The following is a 22,299-nucleotide window of genomic DNA, read 5'->3' as shown; positions in this document are numbered from 1 at the left end:
TATTGACGAAATAATAACTCAATATCACACAGTCTAGTGTTGGCTATTGGCATATGAAACTTTTATTTCAGCATGTGTGTGCTTATAGGTGGTTATGTGTGTGTGTGTCAGGTATTTGTGTATGGTAATAATTTGTGAATTTTTTCTGTTTCTAATAAAACAAAGACACATATATATATATATACACACACATACACCCTCCATATATATAAATGCATACATGTGTATGTATATATGTCTCTCTCTTTCTCTCTCTCTCTCTCTCTCTATATATATATATATATATATATATATATATACATATATATATACATACATGTATATATATATATATATATATATATATATATATATATATATATATATATAATATATATATATATACTCTTTTACTCTTTTACTTGTTTCAGTCATTTGACTGTGGCCATGCTGGAGCACTGCCTTTAGTCGAGCAAATCGACCCCAGGACTTATTCTGTGTAAGCCCAGTACTTATTCTATCGGTCTATTTTGCCGAACCGCTAAGTGACGTGAACGTAAACACACCAGCATCGGTTGTCAAGCAATGCTAGGGGGACAAACACAGACACACAAACATATACACAGACACATATATATATATATACATATATACGACAGGCTTCTTTCAGTTTCCATCTTCCAAATCCACTCACAAGGCATTGGTCAGCCCGAGGCTATAGCAGAAGACACTTGCCCAAGGTGCCACACAGTGGGACTGAACCCGGAACCATATGGTTAGTAAGCAAGCTACTTACCACACAGCAACTCCTGCGCCCCCGTGCCGGTAGCACGTAAAAGCACCATCCGTTCGTGTCCGTTGCCAGCCTCGCCTGGCCCCCGTGCCGGTGGCACGAAAAAACACCATCCGTTCATGGCCGTGTGCCAGCTCTGTCTGGCACCTGTGCAGGTGGCACGTAAAAAGCACTCACTACACTCACGGAGTGGTTGGCGTTAGGAAGGGCATCCAGCCGTAGAAACACTGCCAAATCTGACTGGGCCTGATGAAGCCTTCCGGCTTCACAGACCCCAGTTAAACTGTCCAACCCATGCTAGCATGGAAAACGGACGCTAAATGATGATGATGATGATGATGATATATATATATATAAATGGCGGTGCCCCAGCATGGCCACAGCTCATTAGCTGAAACTGGAAAATCAAAATCAAAAATCAAATATATACACACATACATATATACATACATATATTTCTTTATATATAGAGATATATATATATATGTATATATACACACTCATGCATATATATGTACACATATGCATAATTATACACACGCACATACACACACACATACACACACATGCACACACACACATACACACACACACACACACACACACACACACACACACATACATAATATATACAATTTCTGTTTTACATGACATTGACTTGTCAACAAGTTGACGTTTGTTTAGTCGGCAGTTCTATTTTTCCGCTCATTAGAATTTCAAGTACAGTATGCAGGTCCTTTGACATGTGTGTATATATATATATATACATATATATATATACACACACATACATGCACATATATGTTTGTATCTGTGTATGCATTTATAATAACCAGCAGACATTATTTCAAGACCATACAATATTTGACTGGTTACTACCATCACTTACAACATAAAACACAATGATATGCTTTCATACAAAAAACATTTTACTGTGATGATATAGAGTAAGGGTTTGAAGTGTTTGTTGAATGCAAGTCAATATTACAGTCAATTTCTTATATTCTTAAATATTTCTGATATTTATATGCAAGGGGATACTCTACAATAATTATATATTTTATTATCAAATTGAAAAAGATAAGTTAGTGCAGCAAAATACCTCTGAATATATTATGCTTATTAGGCTTCCGATAATACTTCTCTGTGCCTTTGTTTCAAGTGAGCAAAATGGAAACACCCAAAGATTTTACAGTTCTAGAGCAAGAAGCTCAACTACAACGGCAAGCTGCACCAACTGTGGGACAACCATAACTGAGCCAACTACTTCAAAGCCCAAAAGTCATGCTGACCTGCGAATGTTTCATCAAATGGTAGAATATTATTTGCTGTCCAATCTCGATTCTGAAGTAAGTCCGACTTGGAGTAACCACACTTCAGCACCAGATTATATGATCCGTTTATACCAGTATATGACCTCAAAGAAACAAAAGAATATTCACTGGAAGTCATCACCTCGTGAAGCTATTCGTGGATATTACATCATTGATGGTATGGAATTTTTAAATTTCGTTTTTGGATTTGGTTTGCAAGATTCTTTATATGAGTTTGCATGTTGAAGCATATTCTGTTGTGTCTGGAGAGAGTCATTTTCTTTTTGTGCCTTATAATGTAATACACTCACCGGTAAAATTTTTACTCATTTCTTTTTATCTTTCTAAAATTTTCGTTGCATCTTGCAACCTTTTCAATAGTCTTGAGAGTCAAAACTATTGAAAAGGTTGCAAGACGCAACGAAAATTTTAGGAAAATAAAAATAAGAAAAAAGTGGAAATTTTAATGGTGAGTGTGTTATATTATAAAGCACAAAAAGAAAATGACTCTCCCCAGACACAACAGAATTATCAAATTATTTTCTAATATTGAATCTGGGAGTCATTGTAATTTTGTGTTTATATCAAATATTGGGAATCTTTTGCTTTAGGCACATAAAATGGCCAACTTGTATTGCTTCTCATTTAGGCACAATTTACAGGGGGTGGTGGTGCAGTTAGTTGATCACATCAACCCCTGTACTTTACATTATAGATCCCTGCAGAGCCAAAAGGTAAAGATGACCTCCATGTAATTTGAACTCAGAATGTAAAGACCTGGAACCAACACAACAAGCATTTTTTCTGAGGTTCTAATGAGCTTGCCAATATTCTAAATCGGTATTGCTCAATCATTTTTTTACCTATAGACCACCACCGCTGCCGCCACCGCCGCCTCCACCACCTCGTGTCTGCTCTGACTGAGAGCAGATCTATACTCAAAGACTTTCCAGAAGTGACCACACCATCTTTCTAGGAGAATGTCTTGGTTTATGTTCTTCAATGTGTCCTCCCATTATTGAAGACAGTAGAGTGAGATTTGAGGAGATTTGGCTGTTATTTATAGCAGGTAGAGGGGGTCATGTAAAAACTCAAAATCAATCACATGTAGCTTTGTAAGGATGATGCTGTGGTTTTTATCTGAGATGATAGATGTGTAGTGCTAAAAACACAATATATATATCAGAGTGAGATGAACTTTATCCCCCACAGTGAGCCACAGGAATGTCAGACTCAGTTGTGGACACTGAGTCAGGGGAGTGAGTGCCAGAGCACTGCTTTAGTAATGTAAGTGAATGGAAAGAGATAACTGATGAGGTTAACAACATCACTTTCTCTCCCCCTCCCCCCCTCTCTCTCTTCACTTTCAGACTAATACAAACAACTTGAAATATCAATTTCTCCACTTCTCACAGAATTCCACTCATTGAAGAACTTCAATGAACTAATTCTATTTATTACTAACACAGACCATCACTAGTTTCCTCAGATTCTGAAATTTATCCTAAATTTAAAGAAATAATCCAGACTGAATGCCATAGATCAATAAAGAAAGAGAAAGAGAGAGAGAGAGAGAGAGAGAGAGAGAGAGAGAGAGAGAGAGAGAGAGAAGAGAGAGAGAGAGAGAGAGAGAGAGGAGAGAGAGAGAGAGAGAGAGAGAGAGCAAGTGATGTTGTTAATCTGATCATTATCTTAGGAATGAAATGAAACTCAGTGAAGAGTGAAGAACTTAGCATTTCTCTTTGAATTTTAGTCAGTCTTTCCTCTCTTATGAACTGCAAATATCTGCCTAAGTACTGTCAAGAAGAGAAGCAAAATGCCCCAACTTTGCATTCTCCCTTCCTATAACTTTCATGTCTAATTTAGAGAGCATTTTAATTCCACAATTCTTAAGCAGTGAAATATAGAATCTTCTTCAACTTGTTAATATATGCAGTAAACTTCCAAAATAATGGCATCGAGAAAGCCAAGCTAAATGCATTTTTGAAAATTATTATCCAGTCAAAAAAAAAACCCAAAAAAACTACTGTTAACATGCTTAGGTGCTTATGTTTTCTGCTGCCATTCTGAAATTACATTTTCTTTCTTAAATGTATAGTAAAGCTCCTTCTGCATTTTGAACCATGATGCTCAAGCTCTCCAGCTCATACATCACCGCCTACCACATTGTTATAAAAGGTAAGGCCAGTCATGAAAAATTAATTGTGGCACCACAAAATGAATTAACTCTTACATGAACATGACTTATGACCAAATAAACTGGAGTCTTCTGATCAAATAGCCTGGTTGAGCATTCTAGGAATTCCACTGAGTATTATAAGAAGTTGGGATTTTGAATTCCCAGACAGAATGACTTGAGGAGTTTTTCAAAGTCAGTTTTGGGATAAGGTGTTCTCTTTCTTTCAACTTAATTCATTCTCAATTATGAGCTAATTATTATATTACTAATTAGTATATTCTGCAGTGAAACTTGAACTTATTCCATTTGATATCGCTTGGATGTTGTTCTATTTATTCAACTGTTCTATGTATGTAAATGCAAATGTTACTTGATAAAAAAAGCTTATAATAAAAGTTTGATAATAAAAGCTCACTTGGTGGCGAGCTGGCAGAAACGTGAGCACACTGGGCGAAATGCTTGGCAGTATTTCGTCTGCTGCTTCATTCTGAGTTCAGATTCCGCCAAGTTCGACTTTGCCTTTCATCCTTTCGGGGTCGATTAAATAAGTACCAGTTACACACCGGGGGTCGATATAATCAACTTAATCCATCTGTCTGTCCTTGTTTGTCCCCTCTATGTTTAGCCTCTTGTGGGCAATAGAGAAGTAAGAACTAATACCAATATTAGTGTGGCCAAGAAAGAGGTGAGCTGGCAGAATCATGAGCTTCTTGGCAAGATGCTTAGAAACATTTCATCCAACTTTATGTTCTGAGTTCAAATTCTACTGAGGCTGACTTTGAATACTATTCTTTCAGGGTTGATAAAATAAGTTGAGTTGAGTACTGGGGGTCGAAGTAATTGACATAGTACCCCCTCCCATGAAATTCTAGCCTTGTACCAAAATTCTAAACCATTATGAGGCCATTAAGAACATAACAGACAACCTATCAGACATTATCTTTCTTCAATAATTATTTAACAACACTAACACCACACTAGAAATGTTTTATTTCTTTTTCACTCAAATTACTTATTGATAATTTAGCACCTAGTAAAGTAGATTTCACTTGACCATATCTGTATTTTTTATGTACTGTATCTCCTTTATTTAGTTAATAAATACGTACAAGAGACTTTCTAGACAATGGAGATATCAGAATAACAGCTTGTAAAACTCATATGGCTGCCATTATTTGTAAAGTTTTCTGTCTCTCAGCAAGAGTAACTGTGGATATCTCCTTTATACTCTTTCTCACACGACATACACACAAAAATATAATAATTTGCTATCATCAAGAAAGTTCAAAAGATCATTGGTTATGTGTATGCATGTATATGTTTTTATGAAAAACTGCATACACACACACATATGTATGTATGTATGAATGTATATACATATGTATATATATATATATGTATGTGTGTGTATATATATATATATATATATATATATACACACATACACATATAAACATACATATATATATATATATATCAAAATCAAAATCAAATCATATATCAAAAAGCAGGGGTTAAGTGACCCATCCGTTCGTGTCCGCTGTCAGCCTCGTCTGGCACCCGTGCCAGTGATACGTAAAAGTACAATTCGCTCGTGGCCGTTTGCCAGCTCTGCCTGGCCCCCGTGCCGGTGACACGTAAAAGCACCGTCCGTTCGTGGCCGTTTGCCAGCTCTGTCTGGCCCCGTGTCGGTGGCACGTAAAAGCACCATCCGTTCGTGTCCGTTGCCAGCATCGCCTGGTCCCGTGCCGGTAACACGTAAAAGCACCATCCATTCATGGCCGTTCGCCAGCTCTGTGTGGCACCTGTGCAGGTGGCACGTAAAAAACACCCACTACACTCGCGGAGTGGTTGGCGTTAGGAAGGGCATCCAGCCGTAGAAACACTGCCAGATCTGACTGGGCCTGACGAAGCCTTCCAGCTTCACAGACCCCAGTTGACCCGTCCAACCCATGCTAGCATGGAAAGCGGACGCTAAATGATGATGATGATGATGATGATATATATATATATATATATATATATATATATATATATACATATGTGTATATATGTATGTGTATATACACACACACACATACTGGGTGCGATGGGTAAATTGTTGCCATTTTATATTTTTAATTTCACACATGCACATTGTTTGTTTTTGATTTTGTTGACTACTAAGCATAGTAGGGTCAGTTGGGCACCGTCTGTGAGAAAAACAACACCATGACACAATTCACTCTGCCAGAAATTTGGAAACAACATGCTGTACTGCTTGGCATTCATGCCAGAAGCTCTAATACGAACATTTCAGAGTGTTTGGGTGTCAATCTGAGGATTGTGCAATGTGAGGTCATGTACTGAGAATGATAAAAATCAAACATCCAGTCAACATCATGGCAACGTTATATTTCCATTCATCTTCCCCTATGGCCTCAGACTCAACACAGAGGTCTACATCAAGTGCTGACCTGGGTCAAGAGGGTGACTGCAGGAAGATGCTATGTCTGACAACAGGACTCTTCACCATGCCACACAAGCAGGAGGACCCAGTCATGGCTCTCAGACAATTTCAACAACCACATCACCCCTAGCAGCTGGTCACCTAACTCCTCAGACTACAACCCCCTTCATTATTATGTGTGGGGTGCAGTTAAGCAAGAGACCAACAAAACTCCTTGTAACACCAAAGATGAACTGAAGGCAATGATTATGGTCATCTGGAGGCTCGTGGTTGAATCCAATGGCGGTTTTATTGAATGAATTTACTTTTTAGTATTCCATATTTTTATGTAATTTTGATAAACATATCTGTTAAAATGAGGTATCAGTGTTATTTTCATTTTTGCATAATTTAGATGACAATTTGTTCACCACACTCTGTGTGTGTGCGTGTGTACACACACACACACACACATATATATATATATACACACATACATCCGAAGGTCTGATCAATAAGTGTCTGGATTGTTGCCATAGTAACGAAGCTAAAACATGCAGAGTAAAGCTGCTTGGCACAGCTTGACCTTCAGCTTTGCTGTGCATGTGCACTGGGTTTTAACATTGTAGCTCACTTCCACCGTTTACAGCAGTGCTTGGAAGGAAGGTGTGTAGTGTGTGATTGTTGCATTGACCATGACAGAGTAAGTTGTCGTGGTGATACCTGTTCAGAGGCCTACACTAAGTTACAGAAAGTGTATGGAGAGGAGTGTATGAGTCGCACACAAGTGTACGAGTGGTTCAGATGTTTCCAAGATGGTTGAAAAATGTTGATATTGATGAACATTCTGGGAGACCCTCAATCAGCAGAACTGTGAGGGGAAATATATACATGTGCTTTAGCTTCGTTACTATGGCAACAGTTTGGATACTTATTGATCAGACTACATATACATATATACACACACACACATATATACATACACACACACACATACACACACTCATATATATAAAATAAGATTCAGTTGAATTAGATACTTGAACTGAGACACCAAACCAGTTCGGTATAGTCCACACAGCTCTAATTTAGGTGAACAAATTGTAAATAAGTAACAAGGATGTCCAGATACCTATACATTACAGCCATTGCAAGTAGCTCCATTTAATCAATCAATGAAAACATTACATCAATTTGAAAGAAACCACTCTCCTCAGACGTAGACGACCACATAGATTTCCAACATTAAGGATAGACCATTCATAACAATGGTTTATCCTTTATGTTGGAAATCTATATCATCGTCTACGTCTGAGGAGACTGGTTTCTTTCAAATTGATGTAATATTATCATTGATCAATTAAATGGAGCTTCTCAAAACGTCCGTAATATATTAATACCTGGACATCCTTGTTACTTGTATATATAATGAGAATTTACAAAAAAACAAAAGACGAAGATGGGTGTGTAAACAACAAACAGATGCATTAGTAAACTTATTCATGTAAGGGTTAATTCATTTTGAGGTGCCACAATTAATTTTTCATGACTGGCCTTACCTTTTATAACAATGTGGTAGGCGGTGATCTATGAGCTGGAGAACTTGGGAAGTGAGAAAGTCTTTTACATTTCGAGCCTATGCTCTTGGACAGAAAGGAACACAGAAAAAAACAGGGAGAGAATAAAAAAAGGTTTAGTGGCTAGCAATCTATCATGGTGAATTTGCATTATTTTTATATCTTTGTACAAAATGATCATCTCCATGAATTAAAATTCTCTTATATATTTTAACATCTTTTCTTCTCCATTTTTAACAAAATTGTTGAGTTTTATGGGGTTTCTTTCCATAAATTCACCACACATTATATGTGTATATATATATATATTATATATATATATATTATATATATATATATATATATATATATATATGTGTGTGGTGTGTGTGTGTGTGTGTGTGTTGTGTGTGTGTGTGTATAATGCGTGGTGAATTTTAATTCATGCAGACGATAATTTTGTACAGAGATATAAAAATAATGGATATTCATGATTGAATTGAATTAAATTAAATTAATTAAATAAACTAATTAATTATATATCAATGTAATCTTCAGTGCAGAAAGTATAAACAAAATTTTTACAATGAACAAGAGAAAGGAAATAGCAGGAGAATAGTATCTCGTAAATTCATAATTTATAGTTAATACCTAACTGGACTCACATCTCTTTCTCATAAAGATAAATATGAATCTTCTAGATTCTATTCTCCTGCTATTTCCTTTCTCTTGTTCATTGTAAAAACTTTGTTTATACTTCCTACACTGCAGAGTACATTGATATATAATTAATTAATTTAATTTAATTCAGTTCAGTCATGAATTTCCATTATTTTTATATCTCTGTACAAAACGATCGTCTGCCTCAATTAAAATTCTCTTATATATTTTAACACCTTGTCTTCTCCAATTGTAACTAAATTGCTGAGTTTTATGGAATTTCTTTCCATAAATTCACCACACATCATACACAATTATTATTTTCATATTCACAAATTTACGCCTGTAAACTACCAGCAAAATATAAAGAATCAATATTAGAAATCTTTTTTGGAAACCTCCGAATTAAAGGACGAATCTACATTCAACCTTTTTACATCAAAATATATATATATATATATCGGAGTAAACACATAAATGTGAAACAAGGTGGAAAAAAGAGTACTCAAATACCAGTGGTAGAGTAATATGCTTTATTTAAAGCAGCAGAAAATTCAACAAAACCTGTTACTCTGATTTTCACGTTGCCGTTCACGTTGCTAGCAAAAACTGTCCGATGAACGGCAACGTGAAACTCAGAGTAACAGGTTTTGTTGAATTTTCTGCTGCTTTAAATAAAGTATATATATATATATATATATATATATATATATATACATATATACCTGTGCCGGTGGCACGTAAAAGCACCATCCGTTCGTGGTCGTTTGCCAGCTCCGTCTGGCACCTGTGCAGGTGGCACGTAAAAAGCACCCACTACACTCACGGAGTGGTTGGCGTTAGGAAGGGCATCCAGCCGTAGAAACACTGCCAGATCAGACTGGGCCTGATGCAGTCTTCCAGCTTCACAGTCCCCAGTTGAACCGTCCAACCCATGCTAGCATGGAAAGCGGATGCTAAATGATGATGATGATGATGATGATTTATATATATATACATATATATATACATATTCATATGTATGTATGTATATCATCATTATCATCATCATCATCATCATCGTTTAACGTCTGCTTCCCATGCTAGCATGGGTTGGATTATTTGACTGAGGGCTGGCAAACCAGATGGCTGCACCAGGCTCCAATCTTGATCTGGCAGTGTTTCTACAGTTGGATGCCCTTCCTAACGCCAACCACTTCGAGAGTGTAGTGGGTGTTTTTACGTGCCACCGATATGAGGGCCAGTAAGATGGCACTGGCAATAGCCATGCTCAAATGGTGTTTTTTACGTGCCACCTGCACAGGATCCAGTCCAGTGGCACTAGCAACGACTTCGCTTGAATGTTATATATATATAACGGTAAGATCCAAGGATCAAGGTGTAGGAAGTTAGTGAGATTCAAGCAATCTGTAGAATGTATAAAAAACAACTTTCAGAGACAATAGTGGTTTATTGACACAGAAGGTTGTGAATTTTTCCCATATCGAAGTACGATAAGCTGAAAAAAGTTAATTTTATAGTTCACAGTTAGCAACAGGGGTTGTTGTATATGTGAATGAACATCCAGATATTAAAATTTTCTTTTTACATTAGCAACAGTTTCAGCTTAACAATAATACTTTGTTGGGTGCATAAAATCATAACTCCATGCATGTATGATATTGTCAGTCAGAAATATTTTAGCTAAACTGTTGTATGTGGGGCTTACTACACTTTTGAAAAATGCTAAACCATTGTACTACACTTTGACAGTTTTCATCTGAAGCAGTTGCAAATACGATAGTTTCATGAAAAGAACTGGCTATTGCAAGCAGAATTGAATATTGATAAAGATCCATTTGGCCAAATTTGGACATATGACTGTTTAACATAACAGCAACGATATATATATATTCGAGGAGTTGCTGCAAAGTTCCTGGCTTTAAGGGTATCATGATAAGCCTGGTTGAAGGCCCAACCTTCCAAGTTCTTTTACAGGGCTTAGAAAAACTGAAGGACCACTGCAAGAAGTGTGTGAATCTGTGAGGGGAATATGTTGAATAAAATCATAATTAACTGAGCTTCTAGTATTTTCTTTTATCCAAAGCAAGGAACTTTTTAATACCCTCTCGTATGCGTGCGTGCACGTGTGCATGTGTGTGTCTATATATATGTGTGTGTGTGTGGTTACCCATCCTGTTAGGAATTGCAGCCAAATTTCCCTCATCAAATCACACCCTGTCATCTTAAAAGGAGAAAGAAATGTTGGATGATGTTGTCATCATCATCATCATCATCATCATTGTTTAATGTCCGCTTTCCATGCTAGCATGGGTTGGACGATTTTGACTGAGGGCTGGCAAACCAGATGGCTGCACCAGGCTCCAATCTTGATCTGGCAGAGCCTTGTGAGTGGATTTGGTAGATGGAAACTGAAAGAAACCCACCAAATATATAAGTGTATATCTATGTGTGTGTCTTTGTACTTGTGTTGACAGCTGGTGTTGGCTTTGGTCAGCCCAGGTCTATATAGAAGACACTTGCCCAAGGTGCCACATCGTGATTGAGAAGCAAGCTTTTTACCATACAGCTATGCCAGCACTTAAAAAGATGATATAATTACATCTGAAATACCTATTAGCGTAGGTTTGATTCATCTGGGGCTAAACAGCAACAAAGTAATTAAAATATACATTTTTCTGATATTGCTTTAAAACAATGTTCTGTTGATTTTATTTTATTGATTAATACCCTGATAATTAGTGAAACTTAAAAACTGTCTTGAGCCCAGAAACTAATTAGTCTGGATTTATTTCATTTTCGGAGGTGTTTTAGTGACTGACAGTTCAAGACATCTTATCTGGATAGGACACCAGTGTGTTGCAAGGTTAACCTCCAGCTTTTGTTGAGTGGTACCCATTTCATCTGAATGGACTAGACCAATATAAATGAAGTGTCTTGATAATCTACAGCACCCTTGCTTAATTCTGGTTTTATCAATGTTCTAAACTTATAATGGGTTGGTATTGATATCTGACCATATTGTTGTTTGAACTGGAAACTACTGGGTCTGTATGTCGGTGGTAAAATACTATGTTTAAAAGATTCTGAAGTATGACTGTGTGGTAAGAAGCTTGCTTTGTAGCTACAAGGTTTTAGGTTCAATCCCACTGGGCAAGTGTCGTCTACCATATCCTTAAGACAACCAAAGCCTTGTGAGTGGATCTGGTTGATAGAAACTGAAAGAAGCCCATCGTATATATATTGAGCAAGCTGTGACCATCAAGTCAGTGGATCATACACTGTTAATTGAAAGGAATGAGGTTGAAAAAGATAAAAGATATGAATATTTAATACTAGCAGTATCGCCCAGCGTTGCTCGGGTTTGTTTCGACCTCTTAGAATTGGAATTTTTGAAAAGTAAAACTTTTGCATTATGTAGCTTGTTATTCTCTTTAAGTGAACATTTTTCTGGTTGAAATACACTGAAAAATGGCAACATAGCAGTAAAAAAATCGTAAAAAATGGGAATTTTCATAGAAAAAAAACCACTTTTTGATGTAAATAATTTTTGGTGTTAACATGGTCCGATTTGAAATGTTTCTTCTACGGAAGGAAGAGCAAGCCTTCTTCTATCATACTACCAATTTTAGTCAACTTGTGCCACAGGGTCTCGGAGGAGATAGTGTTAGTTGAAGGCTACCAAACCTGCCATACACAGACAACTTCAGCTTTATATAGAGAGAGATAATGGAGGCCTTTCAATTTCATCAAAGTAACTGGCTTCAGTATCTCCTCAGACTTAATAAAAATAAATCTATTTTATCATTCTCATCTGGCTTCATAAGTCTATGATAACTTTCAAACAGGATATACATTTATCAATACCTCAGCAGAATTATCCTTTCTCATAGCGGAATTGATTTTTATTGATGACAGTTGTTTAGAAACGAAGTTAGCATTGACTGAGAAAATCTATTGAGTAAGCTGTGACCACCAAGTCTTCTTCACTGGATCATACACAGTTAATTGAAAGGATTGAGGATGAAAAGTATCATGATCTTTATTATTGTAGTCATCAGATTCTATTAAAGGTTCTCTTAAAATTAAATAAGAAGTTAATATGATTATTCCAAAGAATGCACCAGCTTATCTACGGTGCAGAAAGACTTTGTCCTTTTGCCTTTCATCCATCCAGATGAGAAATTATTCTCCCTTGGACACACCGATAGTCTATTGCTGGCAACATTCATATTTCCAAACAGCAAATGTATCGAGCTTTTATGTACAATAAGGTTTCAGCTGCAGATTTGAGCTCAGAACATTTGGCCAGATTGTGTAATCAATACTTATCCTCACAACTTCTCGTTTCGACTAATTAACGAGGTGAATTGAGAACAAAAAAATAGCTTTGAGAGAGAGAGAGAAAAAAATCTATTGCTATCATTAGCGACAAGACCTGAATTATAGAAAAAAAGAAGAAAGAAGAAATCTTTATTTAATGAATGTAATCAATTGGGAAAATATACATAAATTGGAATATCACAGGTTTCTTTCAAGCCAATCGTCAATATAATCAAATACTCCGTTGAAAGCAGGTTGTGTTGAATGAGCAGCACTAAGGAAGACTGACCAAGGGTTTTCTTTGATGCAGCAAATATAAAGTTATCAACCTCAGAAATCATTAACTAAACAACAACACTTTTAATTAATTTTCTTGTTTATTTCCTTTCACAGACATGAGTGCTGTTGTTTTTCCTCGGGTCAACCTTGATGGAACAGACCTATGATCAAAGGCAGTCCAGCTGTGACCATCTCGTCTTTTAAGAGTAACTATCTAGGGAAGGAGGCTCCAAATGCCCAATGAAACCCAAGATCTGCAGCTGAAAATTTCCTCAACATAACTTAGATCTGGGTAAGGAGGCTTTTGGGAGAATACTAACAGATGCCCGTGTTTGATAGTATCTTATTTCTATGACTTATTTGTTTCTCAATGGAAAGCCAAATGCTGATACAACTCGGCACCGGTATTATCCCAGATGCTGTCAGCGGCCATCGTGGAGCTGACACAGAAACAACACAGCATCTCATCTGTCGCTCTAACACAGAACTTCTTAACCTAAGGAGCAGTAACACCACCTTGTGGTCATTGTCAGATCACAAGGTGAACATAAGGGGGGGCGGGGTCACTGGGTGTTTAGAAGGGCTGTGGTTTTTCTAAGAAATAAAATGTTTAAAAGAAGAACAATACAAATAAATTAAACACATTTTCCAAAATATGTTTGTTAGAATTGGTTTGAGTAGGACATTGTGTTAGCAATGAGCTGAAAACATGACTGCTAAGATCCAATGTGATTTAATCATATTAAGCTTTCGTTGTTATTTATTCTCATAAAAAAATTTGGATAGGGGACTCAAGTCCATGTAAATATCTAAAATGAAGTTCATGCTGGATCAAATATAAAAACACATGGATAATATACCACTGCACAAAATTGGCTTCTGTTTGATATATATAGACATATATCGCAGGGAATGCTCAAAGCATTTCTTTCTATAATTATGGAGAAAGGTTGAGTGAGCAGCTAACCCTAACCCTTCTTGTAGGGAAAATTGATATGCTACTGGAAATATCCAATGTGGCCTGATATGTGGTGCAGCAAGTAACCAAATAAAGAGTAAGTATTTGTAAGAGAGACAGGCATAATTTGAAATGCCCACCAATAATAACCACAATGCATTCCGCATTTTGAATTAGAATTCAGACCCTCACAAATACAAGAAGGCATTTATTTCCTGCTTTGCTTTCTTGTGATTAAATTCTAATTTTCAGCTGTTTCCACAGTAGAGAGATTAAGTGGACTTAGAAACAGCAAATGAGAATGGACCTTTTAAGGAGACCTTTTAAGGAAAATGGATCTTTAAAGTAAAGCCAAATTATAGAGAGGTGCATGTTACATTAGAATATTCTATCATATCTAACATTTTCTGATACAGTTCTTCTCATATTATGCAATAAGAGACAAAATTGATTAAAATAAGAGATAAATATTAATTGCAAAACATGTCATCATATTATTTTAATTATAATCTCCTGTGCACCAGTTAAATCATTTAGATTAAGGCATGATATGAGAATTTCTGTTGACAGTTAATTTTCTTTGTATGTAGAAAGTATATTTGGCCAATGATGCCAACACATACATCCTATAGATGTGTTCTACTTCTGATTGCCATTCTATTGTCTATATGATTAAAAGAATTTACAGAATTCTTCCTCATAATTTTTATTCATGAATTGGTGCCAGCATGGTTGTGTAGTTATGTCCTCTTACTACAAGGGAGAAAACTCATTTAGTGACATGATGGACCTACAGTGTGCTAAAGGTTAATGTGGTACAAACATGAGAACTTTTTATGTGGAGCCAACACCAGTATCAATTCTGCTGTGGTGGCCAGGTCTTCCTGAGTACAGCAAGGTGCCAGATATCTTGGTCCTTTTTCATCTCCTTTGTAAGGCTCAGTGTTATCCGTTTTTAATATTCTGTGAAATCATGTCAGGCCATGGAGAAATATTGCCTTGTTTGCAAACAGGTGAGGGTTGACAACAAGAGGGCAGGAGGGGCATCAAGCCAGAGACTGCTTCAATAAACTTCATCCTGCCCTTCCAAGTATGGAAAAGTGCGCTAAGAGTACCATACGAGTGAGATCGTTGCCAGAGCAACAAGCTGGCCTTCGTGCCGATGGCATGTTAAGCACACCATCCGAGTGTGATCGTTACCGCGTCGCTTTCCTAGCATTTGTGCTGGTGGCATGTGAAACATTTGAGCGAGGTCGTCGCCAGTGCCGCTGGACTGGCTCCTGTGCAGGTGGCACATAAAAAGCACCATTTGGGCATGGCCATTGCCAGTACCACTAAACTGGCCCCCGTGCCAGTGGCACATAAAAGCACCCACTACACTCTCGGAGTGGTTGGTGTTACGGAGGGCATCCAGCTGTAGAAACTCTGCCAGATCAGATTGGAGTCTGGTTCGCCAGACCTCAGTCAAATCGTCCAACCCATGCTAGCATGGAAAGCGGACGTTAAATGATGATGATGATGATGTTAATGATTATTAATCTTTGTCCATTTTTTTTATCCCCCAACAGAAAAATCTACACTGCAGAATTTGGTGTTCAATGTAAGTTGCCAACCCCTTAATGAAACAATAACTCACGTGGAATTGGTTCTCTCTCGATGTTCTTCAACATTAGAGCCATTCGACCCCACAGGATCTTCTCAACTTAAAAGCATAATGTCGGATGTTAACATGACCGTTTCCATGGCGATGGATGGCTCACAACCAATTGACAGTAAGTATAATTATCTAAAAGGAAAGAAGAAGAAATAACGGTTAGATTAACGAGCTTTTAGCAATTTGCATTAATAGAATGATTTTTATGTTAACATTAAAGTGGTGGTTGGAAACGATGATGATGATGATGATGACGTCGACGAAGAAGAGGACGACAATGACGGGGATGATAATGGTGGCGGTGTGGTGGTGGTGGCGGTGGTGGTGGTGGCGGTGGCGGTGGTGGTGGTGGTGGCGGTGGTGGTGGTGGTGGTGGTGGTGGTGTGGTGGTGGTGGTGGGGTGGTGGTGGCGGTGGCGGTGGTGGCGGTGGTGGTGGTGGTGGTGGTGGCGGTGGTGGTGGTGGCGGTGGTGGTGGTGGTGGTGGTGGTAATGGTGGTGGTGATGATGGTGGTGGTGGTGGTGGTGATTGTGGTGATGGTGCTGGTGGTGGTGGTGGTGGCGGTGGTGGTGGCGGTGGTAATGGTGGTGGTGATGATGGTGGTGGTGTGGTGGTGGTGGTGGTGGTGATGGTGGTGGTGGTGGGGTGGTGGTGGTGGTGGCGGTGGCGGTGGCAGCATATATTTACTATTAATTTATTTACTACATATATATATATATATGAGGATTAGATCGTTAATTTAAATTAAATAACGATCTTATCAAGTGGCCAGCATGGAAATAAAAACCTTCAAAGGTAAATAATTATTATTAAAATTATTACTTAGGGTGTCCACGAGATACTGCCATGCTGAAAATAGCAGCCAGGATCTGACTCTAAAGCCACATTAAATGTTCATATAGCACAAGGATATATATTTAAAATGCCTGTCTATGTTGAATATTTTAAAATTATAAATTAACAAAAGAGTCAGTGCAATTGAGATTTGCATGCCTTCTGGAAGTGATGAGGAAACAAGGAGCTGCTGCTTTGCTTCAACAGTTATTGTTCAGTGTCTGCCAGAAAAATGCTGTACAAGCCATGTACAGGGGCAATGTAAGTTGCCAACCCCTTAACGAAACAATAACTCATATGGAATTAGCTCTCTCTCGATGTTCTTCAACATTAGAGAATCTACAATGTAAAGTATAGAAGCCATCTTAACATTGCTAACCACATAGGGGAGGGGGTGTTACTGTAGCTTTATAGCCCCAGGAGATCGTCGTCTCCAGCTGGCTTTAGACACCATTTCAGTGCCCTTGAAGTATTTGCAAAGGGAGGCTATCCCTTCCTCACAAGTCTGAGTGATACGCACGGACTAGTTTCGGGATTTTTGTCCCTTGTCAACGGGTGGTAACCACCAGGTCGCGATGAAAGAGAAGGCCACCTTGCAAATATATAAGAGTTTTCTAGTGACGTCTGCAGTTATTTTGAAAATCGATTTTCTCAAATGCACCAGAGGATCTTTAGAGGTAGGTAGTGGATAATTTCAGCTACCTACGGGACAAAATTAGTAGTGGGGCAAGATGCACTGAGAGTGGAATAGTTAAAATAAGAATAGGGTGGAGAAAATTCAGAGAGGTAAACAGAAGTTGCCAACAGAGATTCACTCATTGAGTGAGAGGAAGAGTGTATGCTGCATGCATACAATATTTCTTCATGGTAGTGAGATGTGGGCCCTGGATATAGAGGACATGAAAAGGCTCTGTGATAGAGTGTGAGTGATTTGAGAGAAAAACTGGGAATGTGAGTCATCAAATGTAGTGTGCAAGAGAGAAGACTGTGCTTGTGCAGTCATGTAAGGCCTATGAATGAAGACAGTTTCATCAAGAAGTGCCAATCTCTCATTGTGGAGGGAATGTGTGGAAGGGGTAGACCCAGGAAGACATGGGATGAAGTGGTGAGAAAGGATCTTCAGATGTTGGGCTCCACAGAGGGGATGACGGGGGACTGAGGCTTCTGGCAGTTTACTGTACTTGAGAAGACAAGTCAAGCTAAGAGAAATCATGGTTGTCCTTGCATACAAGCATGTCCCCTGCATCCCCCTTCAGCTAAGCGATCCTAATCTTGTGGGCTCATGGGTGCTGGTGCCACATAAAAGGTATCCATGCTGGTGTTACATTAAAGCACCCAGTACACTCTGTAGAGTGGTTGGTGTTAGAAAGGTTATCCAGCCACAGAAACCATACCAAAAACAGGCATGGAGCTCGGGAAGCTCTTTAGCTGGCCAGTTCCTGTCAAACTGTCTTAACCCATACCAGCATGGAAAACAGACATTAAATGATGATGATGAGGTTCTGTAATATTCTTTTCTAACCTTTCTTTTCATTTATGTATCGTACTTCGTCTTGTCATCGATTTCTAAATATTCATGAGTCTTTGCACAGTCTAACACTTATTCTCCTATTTCGTTATCTTGCCTAACATTTGTATTTTTAATTAATTTTCCTATCTTCAGGCTTGTCTCAACACCTTTTTCAAATGCATATCTCATATCAATTTGTCAGGTAAATCAGTGTACATTTTGCATTAGTGTGTGCAGCTGTTTCACCTGTAGTTGTTGTATTCAAGATCCGGTTTGATTAAACTTGGTGGTAAAGGTATTAGTGTCAAGCAAAGAAAGAGAAAAAACAAGAACAAAAACAAAAAAGCAAGTAATATGGAGTTCCCTTAGAATATCCTTCTAATAGATTTGGGAGCAGTTTTTATTGTTCCTTATTTTGTTTTATCTACAAAATATTATTTGCTTATAATGTGTTTAAATTTTTTTGTTTATTATTGCTACTCAGGCCTAAGGCTTCTAAGATTCACATGGGGAGGATAATACCAAAAGCCTTCTGGGAGTCAGTCCACATCATTCTCAGACCTTTCTTTCTTCTTCAACAGTCTTCAAATATGGTTATTCTTTTATTGTAATTTATCTTTATGGTTATATGAATCTTTGTAGCATCTCTCCTACTCTTCTGGAAATAAGTTGCTTTTCTTTTTGTTTATCAATCATTTGCTATTTTGCAGTTAAGCTTTTGTAAGCTGAAGAAAGGCAAGATATGGCCATGTAGTTTACACAAAGGATGAAAATGGTTTTCCACTCAGTTAACCACTTTGGTGTTGTTTCCAAGTCTTTTTTGCTATTAAATATCTTTTGCTAGTGCCTCACGTATTCCTATTAAATATTTATTCTAAAAAATCTGATAATTTTTCATTTCCTGGACTTTTCCAGCCATTTGTGTTTTGCAGCATCTCAGCTGACCTCTTGTATTGATATAGCCCCAACCCTTCAACACCACCACCATTGTTCTCATTGGAACAATCTTATTGCATTGTGATTTGTTCACCAAACACTATCCTTCCCAGGATTTTTCTGCTTCTTTTACTGTTGGCATTGCATTAATCTCTCTCTATATAAAGCTGAAGTTGTCTGTGTGTGGCAGGTTTGGTAGCCTTCAACTATCATTATCTTCTCCGAGACCCTGCGGCGCAAGTTGACCAAAATTGAGAGTATGATAGAAGAAGGCTTGCTCTTCCTTCCATAGAAGAAAAAATTCAAATCGGACCATGTTAACACCAAAAATTATTTACATCAATAAGGTGCTTTTTTCTATGAAAATCCCTATTTATTACGATTTTTTGACTACTGTGTCACCATTTTTCAGTGCATTTCAACCAGAAAAATGTTCACTTAAAGAGAATAACAGGCTACATAATGCAAAATTTTTACTATTCAAAAATTCCAACTCTAAAGGGCCGAAACAAACCCGAGCAATGCTTCAGCTTTATATATATATATAGATTTATATCTCCATTTATATTTCTATAGCATCTATAACTCCTTTTGTATCTCTGTATTATTTGTATCTCTTCTATTGTTTTTAATTGCTTACAGTGAAATAAAATCAAACTCATGACTTAATTAAAATTTACCTGCATCATTAATACCTTTGGGAAAGACATGAACATCATAACATCTTGAGGCTTTTCTTTCTGTCATGGTTTCTAATTTAAGCACAAGGCCTGTAATTTTGAGGGGAGGGGTTAGTTGATCTCACCAACACCAGTACTTATCTGGAGCTTATTTTATTGACTCCAGGGGTATGAAAAGCAAAGATGGCCTCAGCTGAACTTGAATTCAGAATGTGAAAAAATCAGAAGAAATACCACAAGGCACCATGTCCAATATGTTAATGGTTCTGCCAGCTTGCTACCTTCTTTTTGCTTTCCACTCTAAAGTGTAATCTTTCATAGAAATAAAGAAATGTGTTTGTCTGACCCCCAAATTTACATAACTCTTAATCAGTTCTCATTTGCTTTATATTTTCAGGCGTTTTTGTCCAAGTTTCCCCGAGAAGCAATTCTTCGTTTTATGTAATAAACGTCACTGACATGGTTTTGCAAAGTTTTGCTCTGAAGAAGACCATATTAAACTTCACCATAGAATCTTCTCTTTTGCTGAATCCCCAAAATCATTCCTGCTTGTTTGAAAGAACAAATAGGAAGTGCCCTCTTTTGGTAATATACGAAAACATCGAACCATTTAATATAAGCAGCAATAATCTTCGCAAGAAACGTCGTGTACAATTGGCATCAGAATCACCACTTCAAGATACAACAACGAGAGCTAATGGCACCATAAATGCAAGTACCACACCACCATCGAATTCTTCAGAATCAGTTCAAGTCAATTGCCATTTAACTTCATGGTATGTTAGCTTTGTAGAAATTGGTTGGCATAATATAATTTATGCACCTGTCGGATACAATGCTAACTATTGTTCTGGAAAATGTCCAACAAACTTGGAGCAAATTAACTCAACTAACCATGCGTTAATGCGCAGCAAGTATGCAATTGTTGCTACCCTTGATCCCAGTATTCCGGCGCCGTTTTGTGTCCCCATCCAGACGAGTGCACTGACTGTGCTTTATCGGAACAAACATAATGTAACCATATCAAAACGGTTCGGTGACATGGTGGCCGTCCAGTGTGCATGTCTGTGAAAGGTTTCGTTGAAGCTGTATCTAGCATTACTGCATGCATAGCTATTAAAAACAATTAGGATGTTGCTGTTGTTATTATTGGTGGTGATGGTGATGATGGTGATGGTGGTGGTGGTGGTGGTGGTGATCATGATCATCATCAGCAGCAGCAGCAGCACCACCACCACCACCACCACCAACAGCCGTTCAAGAATTTGGACCTGGAGATCTCCATTTCCAGCAACTTTGAGAGCCACCTCCCAGTGGTGTCGAGCGTCAACGAAGAGCCCTCGACTACAACAAGACGACCAAAGTTTTTTTTTTACCCCAAGGTCTGGGGTCTCCCACCCCTAAGCCCTAGACCATCACCCTTACCCATCTTGTTGCTTAACAACAACCACCACCAACAAACCCTTCACATCCATCATCTTAATTGTTTTAACATCCACTTTTCCAGACGGAGTTTGCTAAGGTACATTTTCTACGGCTGGATGCCTTTCCTGTCACCAACTCTCACCTGTTTCCAAGCAAGCTAATATTTCCTCATGCTTTGACATGTCCAAGCACATCATTGGAAATGAATGACTCTGCTTGTGTGACGGTGACACTCATTTATAAACATCATGCAACATCAAAAACAAAAAGACCCACACCCACATTTTGCATGTACTACATCCTCATGTTGTTGATTTTTTTCTTGTCCTTTTTTTCCTGTTTATTTTTTATTAACTATTTACCGCACGCTCACATGAACCCTTGCCCTTCTGACTAGCTTTGTAGAACCTAATTTGTAGAATTCTTTCTACCATTGGATTGCATCCCCTTATTCATTCGGAATGTTCAAGTGATTTAAATTTGAGTGAGTATAGGGGTAAATGTAGGGATAAGCAAATTAGACAGATCAATATATAAAGTATATTAAATGTATGAAATACAAAAATTATATACATGTATGTATAGAAAAAGGTCCGACTTACACAGAATACAAATGATATAGAGAATTAAAGGGGTTATATTGGGTTGTCCGGAAAGTTCATGCTGATTTTTAATGGAAAGAAAAAGGTCAATAAATATTTGCCTTTACATTTTTAATCAACCAAATATAACCATATTGTTTCACAATGCGTCTCCATCTTTCCTTTAACTTGAAAATACCCTCTTCCCAGAA

At 37.7% G+C, this 22,299-nt stretch overlaps 1 protein-coding gene across 2 annotated transcripts; it reads left to right on the top strand.

Moving 5' to 3' along the window:
- The first annotated feature begins 1,670 nt into the window (after positions 1-1,670).
- LOC115231476 (bone morphogenetic protein 4-like) lies at positions 1,671-21,291 on the top strand. Of its 2 annotated transcripts, XM_029801492.2 has the most exons (3): positions 1,671-2,263; positions 16,037-16,240; positions 20,479-21,291. In XM_029801492.2, exons 1-3 carry the CDS (start codon positions 1,888-1,890, stop codon positions 21,150-21,152), a joined length of 1,254 nt encoding a protein of 417 aa, XP_029657352.1. In that variant the 5' UTR covers positions 1,671-1,887; the 3' UTR covers positions 21,153-21,291. The 2 variants fall into 2 exon arrangements, with proteins under 2 accessions (XP_029657352.1, XP_036355991.1); XM_036500098.1 differs by lacking the exon at positions 16,037-16,240.
- The last annotated feature ends 1,008 nt before the right edge of the window (positions 21,292-22,299 follow it).

This window comes from Octopus sinensis, unplaced genomic scaffold, assembly GCF_006345805.1.
Source record: "Octopus sinensis unplaced genomic scaffold, ASM634580v1 Contig18616, whole genome shotgun sequence".
Lineage (NCBI taxonomy): Eukaryota > Metazoa > Mollusca > Cephalopoda > Octopoda > Octopodidae > Octopus > Octopus sinensis.
Note: the sequence above shows the minus strand (reverse complement) of the source record. Positions and strands in the feature narration are given on the sequence as shown.

What these genes read in the sequence shown, in the direction of transcription:
- LOC115231476 (XM_029801492.2), top strand. Translation starts at nt 1,888, where the DNA reads ATGCTTATTAGGCTTCCGATAATACTTCTCTGTGCCTTTGTTTCAAGT. An exon ending in TGGATATTACATCATTGATG is followed by an intron (nt 2,264 to 16,036) that starts GTATGGAATTTT and finishes ATCCCCCAACAG; the next exon opens with AAAAATCTACACTGCAGAAT. An exon ending in TGGCTCACAACCAATTGACA is followed by an intron (nt 16,241 to 20,478) that starts GTAAGTATAATT and finishes TTATATTTTCAG; the next exon opens with GCGTTTTTGTCCAAGTTTCC.